This window comes from Vidua macroura, chromosome 3, assembly GCF_024509145.1.
Source record: "Vidua macroura isolate BioBank_ID:100142 chromosome 3, ASM2450914v1, whole genome shotgun sequence".
Classification (NCBI taxonomy): Eukaryota; Metazoa; Chordata; class Aves; order Passeriformes; family Viduidae; genus Vidua; species Vidua macroura.
The window spans coordinates 11442750-11456676 of NC_071573.1; the positions used below are offsets into that span (position 1 = coordinate 11442750).

Here is a 13927-nt window from a genome sequence, read left to right on the forward strand (position 1 = left end):
CAACAACTTTCAAAGGATGAGGGAATTTAGGGAAAGAAAAAAAAAGTCTAAAATTTAGGTCTTACTGTTTTAGGAAGTTTTCATCAGTCTTAATCTAAATGATTTCTGGCCAAGGACACACTTCATAAGAAATATGTAAAAGACATTCTTTACTTAAACCAGATCCTGCTCAGTTATCCTTGTGAATAACTTCCCATGAAAACAAACCTTTGATAGGTGCAAGAGGAAATACAGATGAAAAAATCAAGATGGAAGAAAGAAAAAGAGCAATACCATAATTATTATTAGCAGAGAGATATTATTTTGCACAATAACAATGTGAGAAATGAGAGCAGTGCTTAGGCCAGATCAGAACTCAGTAGCATAGTAGATGTGAACATGAATTTGATGTGAAACATTCATCAAGGCTAGTGATGAGAAAATGATACTGAAATGATGATGAATTAATTCATGCTTTGAAAGTAGTATAGGAAATTAAATGGAACTGAGGGAGATAAATTTGCCTCACACACATGCCTAATATATAGTGGACAACAAAAATGAAGCAATGAAAAATTAACAAAATATATAGTGCTTGTCACAAAACTGAGAACAGACATCGACAAAAAATTTCCAGTGTAGACACATTCATTGAATAGGGTTTTAGAATATATATTTACAGTGATAGTGAACTTTTCTCTATAAATTTATAGACATACAGTATGAATTTTTCTTAAATGCCTCACATTCTCCTTTACACATCTTATGATTTTATAAGCTGCATTATAAGTGTTTAACATATCTCTTCAACACTCTTACAGCAAAATAAGGTCCTTACAATTTGTATGTAATTGTCATAGTTTCTTAGCTCAACATTTTCATCATCTTTAGTCAGTCAATAGCATACACAATATATGAATAACCAGTACCTATGTTGGGTGGTGACTTATATTTATACCAAAGAAATAATTGATAATGATGATCTAGTTAATCTGCACTGCTCTGTTTTTCTTCACTGAATTTTATGTTCAGAAAGTGTACTTATCTGTGTGAGCTAGGTCAGGATATTCATGGCTTCACAAAATCCGATGATTGTGGAAAGCTACAAAGGGATTTTTTTCCTAACAGATGCTACATACACCTTAAGAAGCAAAATGTTCATAATTGTAGAGGATGACTCATCCTGCTGTTCACGTGAACTTTTTATAACTCACTTTTGTGTTTTCCAAGGCAAAATCTACTCCACATTTTCATATTGAAAGACTGTATAATTTCTACATTTCTTCTTAAATGAAAAATACACTTAACTCCATGCCATTTTTTACCTGAAATGTTATTAAAAAATCAGAATTGGTAAGAAACAGTAGTTGAAAAAATTATTCAGTATGTGATACTCAGAGGAGAATGGTCACAGTAAATGACTACTAGAAATGAAAACATCAAACACACATCGATTTTTATGTTGTCAATTCCATTTGTTTTGTCACTTGTCAGAGAACTCTGCAATATTTAGGTAAAAGTAGGAAGGCTGATAACTAATGGCCAGAGAACAAGTCATCCATTAATTGGATAGGGCTCAGAAATCACCTTCAGGGTAGATAGAGAAAATTCATCAGTGCTATGTTTGTGGCACTGAACAAAACTTTCTGACAAAACAACAAGATGCACTTTTAAAGACAGATGTTTCTGCTCGTACCTTAAAGATTAAAATGGAACAAGTCGTGGCACTTCTAGATGGCAACCTTTATAGCTAGGAAAAACTTACTTTGTCTGAATATAACAACTATAACAAGAAGTCTTGGCTGTATTACCTACTTACTTTATAAAATGCTTCCATCTTTAAGAAGAAAGGTATCTACTTACCTGAAGGAGAAGGAACAATTTGTTTTTGTCCTAAATGTCAATTTACCAATTTCCAAAGCTTACCCTACCACTTGTGTCCTCTGGAGACCATAATATCATGTTGTCTTTATTCAAGTACCTAGCAAACATTGTCACATAGCAGCAGTTGACCTTTCTTTTCAATCTATGCACTTTTCTGGAGTTATAAATCAGTTGACTTTCAAGCTCAATGAGATGGCATATGCCCTGGTTTGAAGAACAGATGGAGGCTTGGGGGAAAATTGTTTCTGCAGGCTTACTACAAGCAGTACTACTCCATAAAAATGGACCATTCACACTAATTTCTCCCATACATTATACAGGCAGGGAGCACCAGCCCATTCAGCAGAAAATCTTTCATCTAGCTTTCAGCGGTCATTTAGCAAATTTGAATTAAAGTTATTTCTGATACATGGCTGAGTTTTCATTCCATACACTTTCAAGAGATGGCAAATTATATCAAATAAAGGAATGGCTTTAATTGTATATCCAGGGGAAAAGCAACAGCATATTAACTGCCACAACATTACTGTTTTCTAGAATCCTGGGATAAGTTGCCACTATTAATTAGCCACAGAGGAGTCAACGAATGAAACATGTCTGCTGTGTACAATAGGAATCAGGTAAAATGTCACTATTCTTTGCAAGGGTTTTTTAGACTCCATCTTAATACCAGTCCCAAGATTCAGCATAGATGTTGTTAAAAGAAAGGAGATCTTACACACAGGAAAACCTTTACTTAAGAAAAACATTATTCAGCTGTTAAGTGAATGGTCATGCCATATTTTTTAAAAATATGGTACATTTTCTGAGCACAGAGAAAGAAGACATTTAATTAAATTAATAAATTATAAATATGAAAGATATGGAAAGGACTAGAGGACTGTAAAAATCTAACTCCAGAAAGAATTACATTTTACAATCACATTACTTGTGAGCCACAAGTGTTAAAAAGGAGGGATTGCATTGAGTAACCTCTAATACTTAATGTGACATTAACTTGGTGTTTCACTACAAATACTAGTTTAAATGTACAAAATAAAATCAACCAATGAGAACATTGGTAAGTACTGAAATAGTCACAATGATTTTTATGGGATTTCATAAAAACATAGCATTTTGTAACAAAGTTTTGCAGTAGCATTTTGATAAGATTCTTTTTTAATCTCTAACATCTCACATTTCTTCTAAGACCTTGTAAGAGGCTGTCTGAAGCCCCCACATTTGCCTACCAATTGCCACGAGGAGAAACCCCTTCCCCCCACTACAGTTCCAGCTTGGAGGGAGTGGCAGTGCAGGTGCAACTGCTGTACCGTTACGTTAGCTGTTCCGAACAAGGCCTGGCAAGAACTTGGCAAGGAGTTGGCAAGGACCTGGCATGGACCCAGCAAGGAACAGCCTACTGCATATTCACCCACTCTCCACCATTTAAGCCGAATGAACTTTTGGGGTGACTCTAGTGGTCTCTCACTGAAGACCCCTCATCTGCCTCGTTACCACTGTGACTGACGGACGGAGACCAAAAACCCTCCTCCTAAGGACTGAGACCCCTACCACAGGGAGTGGGGAAACCACTAATGACATGACCTGTTTTTCTTCGGTGATTCCAATGGACTTACTCTTCATTGTGTTCGTCCTGCCTTGGTGGTTTCAGTGGACTCACCTGTTCTCCCGCAGCAACTTCAATAGACTCTCATTGTCATGCACGTTCCCCCTCTTTCCTCTGTGGACTATAACTGGACCCCTGAGTTGACCAGAACTTCAAAGACTTCCCCAACATGACAGACGGATCCCCATCGTCCGGACCACTGAGGATCTCGCCTGTGTTGGTAGCTATTCCTATCCCCCTGCTCTCTCTCTCTCTATCCTTTTATCTCCTTTCTGATCCCCTACTATCGCATTTACTGTTTTGGCCCCTAATAAAGGTGCATTTGTTGTGATTAACTGATAGTCCCTTGTTGTTTGCCTTTTTGCACTTTTGGGATCGGTGAAAAGAACCATCACGACACCCCGCAACAAGCGGATTGTAACAGACTTGCACTATTATTACGATATTTTTTCAACAGAAAATTAAATCTAGCATAGTGCTTTTGAAAAGAAAGATTTGAACATGATAAATTTATTTGGAATTAATGTTATTAGTGGTGGGATCAAATCAACACAGAAAATTCAAACTTGAGAAACCTACTGTTGCAATACTTTCTGTGACTATATGTACCATGGAATGGAAACTGGAAGTACGCAGAATTACTCAACACCTTAAAAAATGTTGTCTTAATTGAAGGACATCAGCGTGGTACCCTATTTTAGTCTGCAAATGATTAAACTGAAAGATGATTAAACTTAGCCATGTCACATAAAATGCTAGAGTCAACATAAGTAGTGCCTTTGGAAAAAATCCAACCACAAATGTATTGCATATAAATATGAAATTAACACATTGTTAAATATAAATGTAATTAGATCAAAACTAATTCTGTCTTAGATTTAAGACAGAGATTTGAATTGGCAGTTGTTAAAAAGGATAATTATAAGTTCTGGAACTTTCATAACTTGGGACACTATCATATAGAGAATCACAGAATGGTCTATGTGAGAAAGGACCTTAAAGATCATCTGGTTCCAACCCCTTCACTGTAGGCAGGGACACTTTCCACCAGTTCACACCACAGGTTGCTCAGTCTGGCCAAGAACACTTCCAGGGATATGGCAACCACAGATTCTCTGGACAACCTGTTGCAGTGCCTCACCAGCCTCACAATAAAGAATTTCTTCCCATTATCTAATTTACACTTACTCTCTGTCCATTTAAAGCCATTCCCCCTTGTCCTGTCACTACATGCCCTTGTAAAATCTCTCTCCATCTCTCTCTCGTAGGCTCCCTTTAGGTACTGAAAGGCTACAATTAAGTCATCCTGAAACCTCCTCTTTTCCAGGCTGAAAAATCCTAATTGTCTTAGCCTTTATAGATGGAAAGGCTGCTGGGCCATCTTGGCTAGACTATTCTTTCGCCAAGAAAGTTTGGATGATCATTGAGGTCCCCTTCAAACCTAGAATTGTATCATTCCATGAATCTATCATTCTATGACAGTTGATCAAAAATAGATTCCTGTGAGAATTATCGACTTAAAACTTAACAGATCATAGGAAAATTTGTAATATCATAGGGAGAAAAAGGGACAGGATGATGAATAATATTTACATCTGGCAATAATGATCCCATTCTATTGCAGTCAATGGAAATTTTGTTATTTGCTAGAAAATATTTTGCATTCTCTCTTTGTATGACCTAGGGTCATAGAGTGGGTATATGTATAGTACTATATAACATTGCTCAAGAAATTTAAAGGAGTTTTCATTAAATGAAAACCAGGCCATAGTCATTAAGATGTGCCTATTTCTTAGTATTCTGCATTTAAAAAACAAAACAAGAACAGTGTTGTGATGGAAATTTTTAGCAATCTCTAAGAAAAAGTCACATACATATAAGCCAACACAACACTTTTGGTAGTGATTAATTGGGTCCTAATATCACAGAGTTAAAGAATGATGAATGACATTTGTCTAAACATGACTGCTTATGCAAAGTATTGGCTTGTGCTTGCTTCAGTAAGCCATAGTATACAGATAATTAATAACTTCCAAATTAAGAAGATGCAACAGAGTATTGCTATTTTTAGTTTTAAGCTGAATACTTCTTTCTTGCTACCATGCCACACAGTTTGCTGTATTACTGTCTTCACAGAAAGCTGAGGATTTTACTTTCCTTAAAAAAAAAAAAAATAGTATCCAAACTATTAGTTTACACTATATCTGTTATAGTGGGCTTTTTTTTTCCCCACAGACAGTATTTAAAATTTGCTTCTTCAAGACTTTACTTCTTTATCCTTATTCATACTTCTAGTTTCTCTAAATTATTATGTATTATTTCTGGCTGAATAAATTCTTGCTTTCAGTTGCCTTTTCTTGAATTCACACTGCAATTTTCTGTTCTATCAATACATTTGTATTGGAGACAGGCTTATTAATGACTGGAATGATTTTAAAAAAGGAGCCCTCTGGGAAAGATAAACAGAGGTCTATTGCAGCAAAAAAACTGAACTATTGCTTCAAACACTAATGAAGACATTAAATAAGATATAAACTAACAACACTCTGTGCTGTACCAACTGTGTCTATGCATGATACATGACCATTCCTCTTTCTACATAATCTTGCAAGAAGGTTTCATTCTGCATGACAACACTTGTGGGGGATTTACTAGTTTCTTTTACAGTATCCTCTCAACATATTTTACTATGAAGATATTGAATACAGTTTAACAAAAAGTGGAAACAGAAAAAATCTGTCTCTATCTGAAAATAAATTTTAAAGAAGAATTAATTTTCACAGCAGTTAGTTCTCTTTGCTTTCAGATATCTGAGGTTGCAATTCCATGAACTACTAAAGTAATCTAGCAGATCATGACTGCTGAAAACAACAGTTTTGAAATCCCTCAACTCTCTCACATTTTTCACTGTACTTTGCTCCTGTTTCTCTCTTCTTCACCAACACTCAGCATTAGCACTCATAGATTGTCATATAATCAAAGTTTCCAGGACTATGACTATGAATGTGTTGCTTATCAAGAAAAAACACACCCACCTTCTTTTCCTGAGTTAGTGAGATAAAATTACTCAAAGAGGGCTCTGATAAATGTCAGTGTCAGTGTCAAGTATGCTTCAGAAATAGAAAGTAGAAGAGGTGAAGCAAAGTTGAACCTCCCCCTTAGATAGCAACAAGCATAAAACCCCTCAACTTCTTGAATTACATCTTGAATTACACAAATTGCAAGTTGACAGTATAATAATGGGATCATTCTTTAGGGTAAATGAGCTCCATTCAATTACTATTAATTTATTTGGAGATTTGAACTTTGGAAAGTGTTACCTAAGTTTACTTGGTACTACATAGTGAATAACATACAGTGTTTATGCATCTGGTTTAATGACAAAACAATGCTACAAAAATGAAAAATATGAAGACATTAATTGAAAGCACTGCAAATGAAAACTTGGCTCCTCTCTGATTATATTGGTTGATATAAAAATGCATTTTCTCTCTCTTAAAACTTATCCCTCAAGCGAGCAAAAAAGACTGAACTTCCAAGAAAAGAAAACGAAATTTAAAATCAAGTTATTTTATAGAGAAAACCCCAAAACAAAGTCCAACACCCAAACCAACCAACCAAACAAAACCAAAACCACCACCACCAAAAAAAAAAAAAAAACTAAAACCTTTTTTCCTTAGTGCTGGATATTGGTACCAGCTTAATCACAGAAGTTCAGAATTCTATGTAAACTAGTATACAACATACTAATAAAATTGTACTATGGAAAGTTCAAATTATTTGTACTCCCTACTACTAAAAACAACTTTCAGTAGTAGGTGCAAGGAGAAGGTTGTATGCACATTCCAAATTCATGATGTTGAAGGCAGATCACTTTCTTTCAGCCCTGCATTTAGTTTCTATCACAAAGAAATAAATTTGCTACCATAGCTTATACTAGCTACTGAAAAAAAAAACAAACAAAAAAAAACAAAAAAAAAACCAAAAAACCAAAACCAAAAACAACTGTGTAGGAATGCGGACATGAAGAGAAACTAAAATGGTAGAAGTCATATCCTTAGTGAATATAGATACTCTGAGAAAAAAAACCCAAAAAATGGAAATCATGTTCATGTTGACATTTTGCTTAAAAAGTTTGAGTTTCTGAATTTGGCTTTCATTTCTCTGAAATTGCTCCAATTCTTTAGAAGAATAGAAGCTTTTTTTTACTCCTGCATAATAACTTGTATAATTAACTCCACTCCCTAAAAAAATAATTTTTCAAACATTCTGATGACTTCTCGTTTAATACAGAGAGACTGCATTTCAAACACATACTTTATAATTCAGAAATACTTTCTTGGTTTTATCAACTTTCTTAGTCAAAGGTTTAATTGCATTCTGACCTTTTTTAATTCAGCATCATATATTTAAAAATGGAAGTCCTTTTCAGATGTGAACTATGAGCTTTTATTATTCATAGCTTGGTATGAGATTGTGCAAAAGAATGTATTAATACATTTTGAAATAAAATTGCAATATACATAAGCTGAAAAAGAATTGTGGGATCCCACAAAAGTAGTCAAAAGACTTATAAATATTTTAGTACATTCTTTCAATATAAAGATCAATTTCTAATATTATCTAATTCTAAATTAATAACAATTTATGTTCCCAAGTTTTATATTTAATGCACATTAGAAATACTTTTTCAAACCATGCCATTATTATTCATTCTCTCTTAGTGGAAAAAATAAAATGCTTTATATTTGGAAAGACCCTTGAACAATTGTTCAATAACTCAACCAAAGAAATTGTTTATTTACAGATCTTAAAAACCTCTTTGCAAAAGAAACATAAACATTAAATATTTGGAGAAATTTTAAGGCACTAATATATATATACAATTCTCTTTTTGATTACCAAGAAGGGATAAAAATAAAAGCTTCAAATTAGATATTAAAATGTTACATTGAGCATGCGCTACTTAGCAAAGAAGTCACTGACTGCTAGTACATCCACTGAAAGGGGAAGAAAAGTCTGGAATTAATTTTTAATTTAATTGCAATCAAAGCCAGAAATTTGTGTAGTGAGTTATGTCTTGTTTTCACAGACATAATTAACAAGTCATTCTCTATATTCACTTTTTCAAAATGACAAAAGGACAACTTCCCTCCAGATCTGAAAACAAACATTATGAACACCAAGACAATCAATGTCTTCTTTTTTTCAGAAATAAATGCCATTATATCCTCTAGAAGCACATCATTTTGCTTTGGCATTATCAGAGTTTTTTTGATCCTTTTTTTTTTTTTTTCTGCTGGATGGTATTCTTTAAAACCAACTTCTATTTCCTGTTCTTGTCTATAATATGTTGTAAGTGTATATTATCTTTTCACATTTTTTCTTCCATTAAGTTGAAACAGGTTTATTTAAACATGCAACGGTAGTAAAACTTACCAACCCGAATGACAGCATTACAGAAATATTTGAAGAGATGCCTGTCTACATGTAAAGACTTAGTCTGAAAATTCACCAAGAGCACACATCTTCCTGTAATGATCTAGTGAGATCTAATTTGCTTTGGTTCCTTTTTTTAAGAAAAGACACCAAGGTAAACACCATGATTTATCTGCACAGTTTAATCTTCTTTATGCTTAGGATTAACTTGGAGCAAGAATGCCTCTTTCTAAATTTAGTGCATTCTGGAAACCATTAAGCGATTTAACAATAGAAAAGCACTATTATTTCATAATTAAATATTCAACACATGCAGTTACTCAGAAACAGTTCTATATGTTTCCTGAAGTTTAAATTTATATTTCATCTAGGTCTACAACCACAGTTATGCGTAGCCAGCCCTTACAGGTAATTAATCATGGGTTTAAAATTATAGATATGCAGAACTGTCACAATATCAACAGTTATTTGTGTGAATTTTTTTGTACATATTAACAAAATACAATTCATGTATATTAAAACATTTCAGATTCTCCTGTTCTGGCTGAAAATTACTGTATTCTGCCCAAAGAATTACAACATAATGAACAAGTGTTCAAAGTGTTTAAAAAAAATTAATGTCTGACAATTACAGTTTTGATTTAGTAATTATACAAACAAACAAAAAAGCAAATAAAATACAGTTGTGTATTTTGCAGGAAAGAACAAAATCCTGTAGTATCTTCCTTTGCCAGTAAAAAAATCAGGTTTCTGAGACCCTCCTGCATTTTCTCTCATGCACCATTTGATAGACAAACTAACAAGAGGGAAATGAACTATGATAAACATTATAACTAAACAGAGCAAAAAAACTGCCCTCAACATAAAACACTGATACTGGGTAATTACAGAAGGATTAAAATATCACTGTTACCATTCCTTTCTTCTTTTTATTCTTCCATTTGATTATGATTCATTCAAATAAGTATACTTCAGCCAAGCTTTTATAGGACATTTGCCTCGACACATTTCATAAGTAAAATATCTTTTCAATTGCCATGAATTTAGCAGTATTGAGTAAAATATATTACTAAAAAGTTAACTTCTTTAATTAGATATACAACTAATAAACTGATGAAAATTAGTCATTAGGTGTCTTTTTGGGTAGTGCAACTATGTCCTTAAAACAAGTGAAAAATAGAGACTTCACTTTATCTGTACCTTTAAGTATCAGCTAAGGATGAACAACATTCTCACCCTTTTGCAGCTCTGGGCAGCCTCTAAGACTTCAGAAGGTATCTAATGCAGAGTTTAACTGGAAAGTGCCAGTTTGCCTGTTTCATGTACTTAAACTGCACAGGAATCAATGACAGTTGCATGTCAAACTAAACAATAGCCTCAAGTAACTACTACCTCAGTGTTGTTGAGTGCCTGCCTGCCACAGAATTCAGTCAGGATCGATTTGGGACTAAATTGAGTGGCATGGAATAAAGGAAATAAGGTTGAATCTGAACATGCACTAATATAGGAATGGAATAATCCACTACTGTGCTGCTTACTTGCATTCATGCTGAAGTTCTGATCTTTTTTTCAAAAGAAAGGATTAGCAGAATAGCAAAAATAACTCTTGCATGACATCTCAGTCCTAAATTGTGCTATCTAAAAGCCAGTGTTTTACTGCAGTAGGTGGACATTAGGTCTAGAAGACTGCAAAGTGCGGTAAGAAAAAAAAAACATGCTGGATCTTTGACTCGAGACTCTGCTGTTGTGATGACTTTTCAAGGCAGTATGTTTTCAAACAATTAAAACTGTCAGTTATAGAAATCAAACACTTTAGCATGTGGTTGGAAGGCTTGCAGATAAGTTAGCAAGATGGAAGTGACCCATAAGAATCATCAAATAAAACTCCTTTTTCCTCACGGGACTACCTAAATCTAAATCATGTGACTAAGAGCTTTGCCCAGAAACTAACAAGCTTGGTGCTGTGACCACTTCCCTGGGGAATCTGTTTCAGTGACCAACCACCCTCTCAATGAAAAACCTTTTGCTAATGTCCCATCTGAACTTCTTATGCAGCTCCATTTAATTTCCTCATGTCCTAAGTCAACTAAGCAGTCACTAGCATCATCTAGTGGAATGCCAGTCCAGTAGTATTTCTGTACCTCTCAGTTTGATTTTGAGAAATTAGAAATTAAAAAGCCCCAAGATGAAAATTAAATTGTGCAGATTTTTTGGCAGTTACTTGAAAACCCTTGGGTCTCACCTGGTGATGAAAGATCAGAGTATAGGCTTAAGTTGTAAGCCTGTGAGTTCTAGTCCAGCAAGGGAATTTCTAGTGCTGCCTGAAGCGCAATTGCACTGGAATCTCATCTCGATTGTGGGTAAAGTCTTTTGGGACAGAAATTCCCTTTGCTGCAAGAACTATTAATTGTTCCTTGTGCTGATTCAAAACCTCTATAGGCAACAAAATAGTAGCACAAATCTTTCTTCTGTATTTCAATAAGCAAAAGAGCTACCTTAAAAATTTAGTTAGTATCAAATATTGTACTACTTATTACAATACAGAGCCAATCCTGTTTGCTTCATTACAAGCAGAATCAATGATAAGATTCCAAAATTCCTCCTTTTAGTATTGACTTAACATAGCTTTACATTTAAATTTGGTATCATGTTTTTGACATGAAAAATTTAAAACATTCGACAAATCTGTCATATTTTGTTCATGCATATTGTGTTCATTTTCTGTAACTAACATGGCTTCCAGCAAAATCTCTTTCTAGTCCAATAAATGAGACACCAAAAAAAAAAAAAAAAAAATTAATGATAACCAAAATAATTAAATAGTAGGAGCAGGTTAAAGATCAGCATTCTTTTTTAAAATTAAATTTAAAAGTCTGCAGTAGTTACTTAGAAGATTGGCAAGTTTTACAAATAACATCACCAAGCATTTTAGAGAGAAACACAGCCGCATTAGAATGGAGTCATTAGGCAATACATTTATTTTGAAGCCAATTAACCTTTTGTCAGAGAAATGTCGGAGCTGTAATGGTTTCAGCAGTGGAGGTCAGCCTGTAACAGAGGCACGTATGACAGCGATTACGCTGTCTGACATATGCTGGAGACTGAGAGTACAGCTGTGGAATGAGAATCTGCCCTCGTTTGTATTCTGCTCTGCATTTTCAGGGAGCAGACAATCTTGACCTATCCATTTAGGTAATTAAAGCTTCTATTTGGAAGTGTCCTGCAGGAAGGTGAAATCTGGGGGAGATAAATGGCTGCTGCTCATTGTATCCATCCACTTCCATCATTTGATGGACTGCCTGAAACAGGCTGCATTGCCAAGTCCTCATAAAAATAGAGATGAATTGGGCTGGAGACAATTCTCTAAGGCAAAGCAACTCTGTCATCTTCCTTTTTGCAGCATATAATTTAATTGTTAGCCAAGGCAGACAGCTGACTCAGGGGCCTTTCTCTAATGACTTTCCCACCGTCTTCCATTTGCTAAGAAATTATTTCAGTGTATTTACTTGCAAGCTAACTTCGTTGGACAATGAGAGATGTCACTTCAATAAGCTCAGCTGGTTGTCACAGCTGTGCCAGGACTTACCTTCCAGGCGATTTTGTTTCCTACACACTCATGCTGAACAGCAATTGGAAAGTCTCCTCTCTCATAAAACTTGCGAAAAGCTGTGTGTTTTGCTGGTCGTTGTTTTACTGATCCTGCAGGTGGGGGCCCTCTTACCTTAAAAAGAAAAAAAAAACAAAACAAAACAAAACAAAACAAAAAACCCCACAGTTTAGTGGTAATATATTTATAGAAAAAGCTTAAAGCCTGGATTAAAATAGATATAAAAGAAGAATAATAGTGATCTCCCAAATTATAGTTTGCTTTCTTATTTAGATGCTAAACTTCACTTCTTTGAAAGTACACCTTGGTAATGATCTACAGGTTTTGTGAAATGCTTTTTTCTTTTTTTTTTGCCACTTTCAGATTATCCCATAAAACCTGGCTATGTTTTAAAGTAGATCTCCCTATTATCACAGCATTTTTAAGCAAAAAGAAAACATTGAGAAAGTAGCGACATTACATAGTAGAATTGTTGGGAAATTAAGTATTTCTCCTTTTTCTGTTTCTTTCTAGAAGTTTGATTCCCAACTACATTACTGTTTGCACCTTCCACTGTCTTTCCGTAGTCATTAGGTAACGAGATTAGGTAATCTCTTTTAACACATCCGTTCCCCAAATGCTATGGATTTGGCTTTCATATGACTTCCACTCCTTCAGTATTGATGGCTGAAGCACTGGAAAGAATGAAGACTTTCTCATCTGCATGTGAGAAAATTTGATTTAGCTCCACTTAAATCTTATCTGAGGTATTGCTGGTTTAGCATATGGCATACTCTGAATGACAGTCCAATTCCAAAATGCTCATGCTGGAAACTTTTTCTCAAACATGGTAGTAACAGCAACTAATAATTGGCACTATGATAATAGAATTTCAAGTACTTAAAAGAAATCTATTGTTTAAGCTAATTAACAAAGCTAATCTCAAATGGTGAGAGAGTCTAAGAGAGCTAAACTAATCTCAAATGCCCTTGACAACTGATTCTTCACTGTGAAACTCCATAGCTGTACATCTGGGATAAGAACTTCCTACAATTCTCTGCGTGTTTCTTTTGTTAAAAATGCTAGAATGTGTCATTTTCAAAAAAACAAAGGTGAGAGCTTCAATGACCTTAAACCATACCCAGTAGCTGGTATTGTTCTATTTGTCTTCAGTGACCCTTACATTAGTTTCTAGCAGACATCCAGCTTTCTAGTGAACAGAATGTAAATTTGTAGCATCCTCTTTTTCATTTGGGCTATTCTGTAATTTAACTTTATTAACTACAGACCTAAATTTGACTTGGCACTTTTTTCCCCCAAAGTGTTTTCACATAATTTTCCACTGGCCTAGGTAAAGGAGTCCACTATTGATATGCCTACACTGTACTTTTCTACAAATTGCTTCAACTAGGGCTACTAAACTGTGACCTATT

General features: G+C 34.6%; 1 protein-coding gene across 7 annotated transcripts in view; it reads right to left on the bottom strand.

Annotated features, from left to right (window-relative positions):
* The window catches only part of PACRG (parkin coregulated), a 246540-nt gene that overhangs the window by 185151 nt on the left and 47462 nt on the right, over window positions 1-13927 (bottom strand). For 6 of the 7 annotated variants that reach the window (XM_053972978.1, XM_053972977.1, XM_053972983.1 and 3 more), the window contains exon 3: window positions 12495-12629. The exons of the other annotated variant lie outside the window; for it this stretch is intronic. In XM_053972978.1, the coding sequence (XP_053828953.1) occupies window positions 12495-12629 (135 nt within the window). The remainder of the gene's footprint in view (window positions 1-12494; window positions 12630-13927) is intronic. 7 annotated transcript variants of the gene reach the window in all.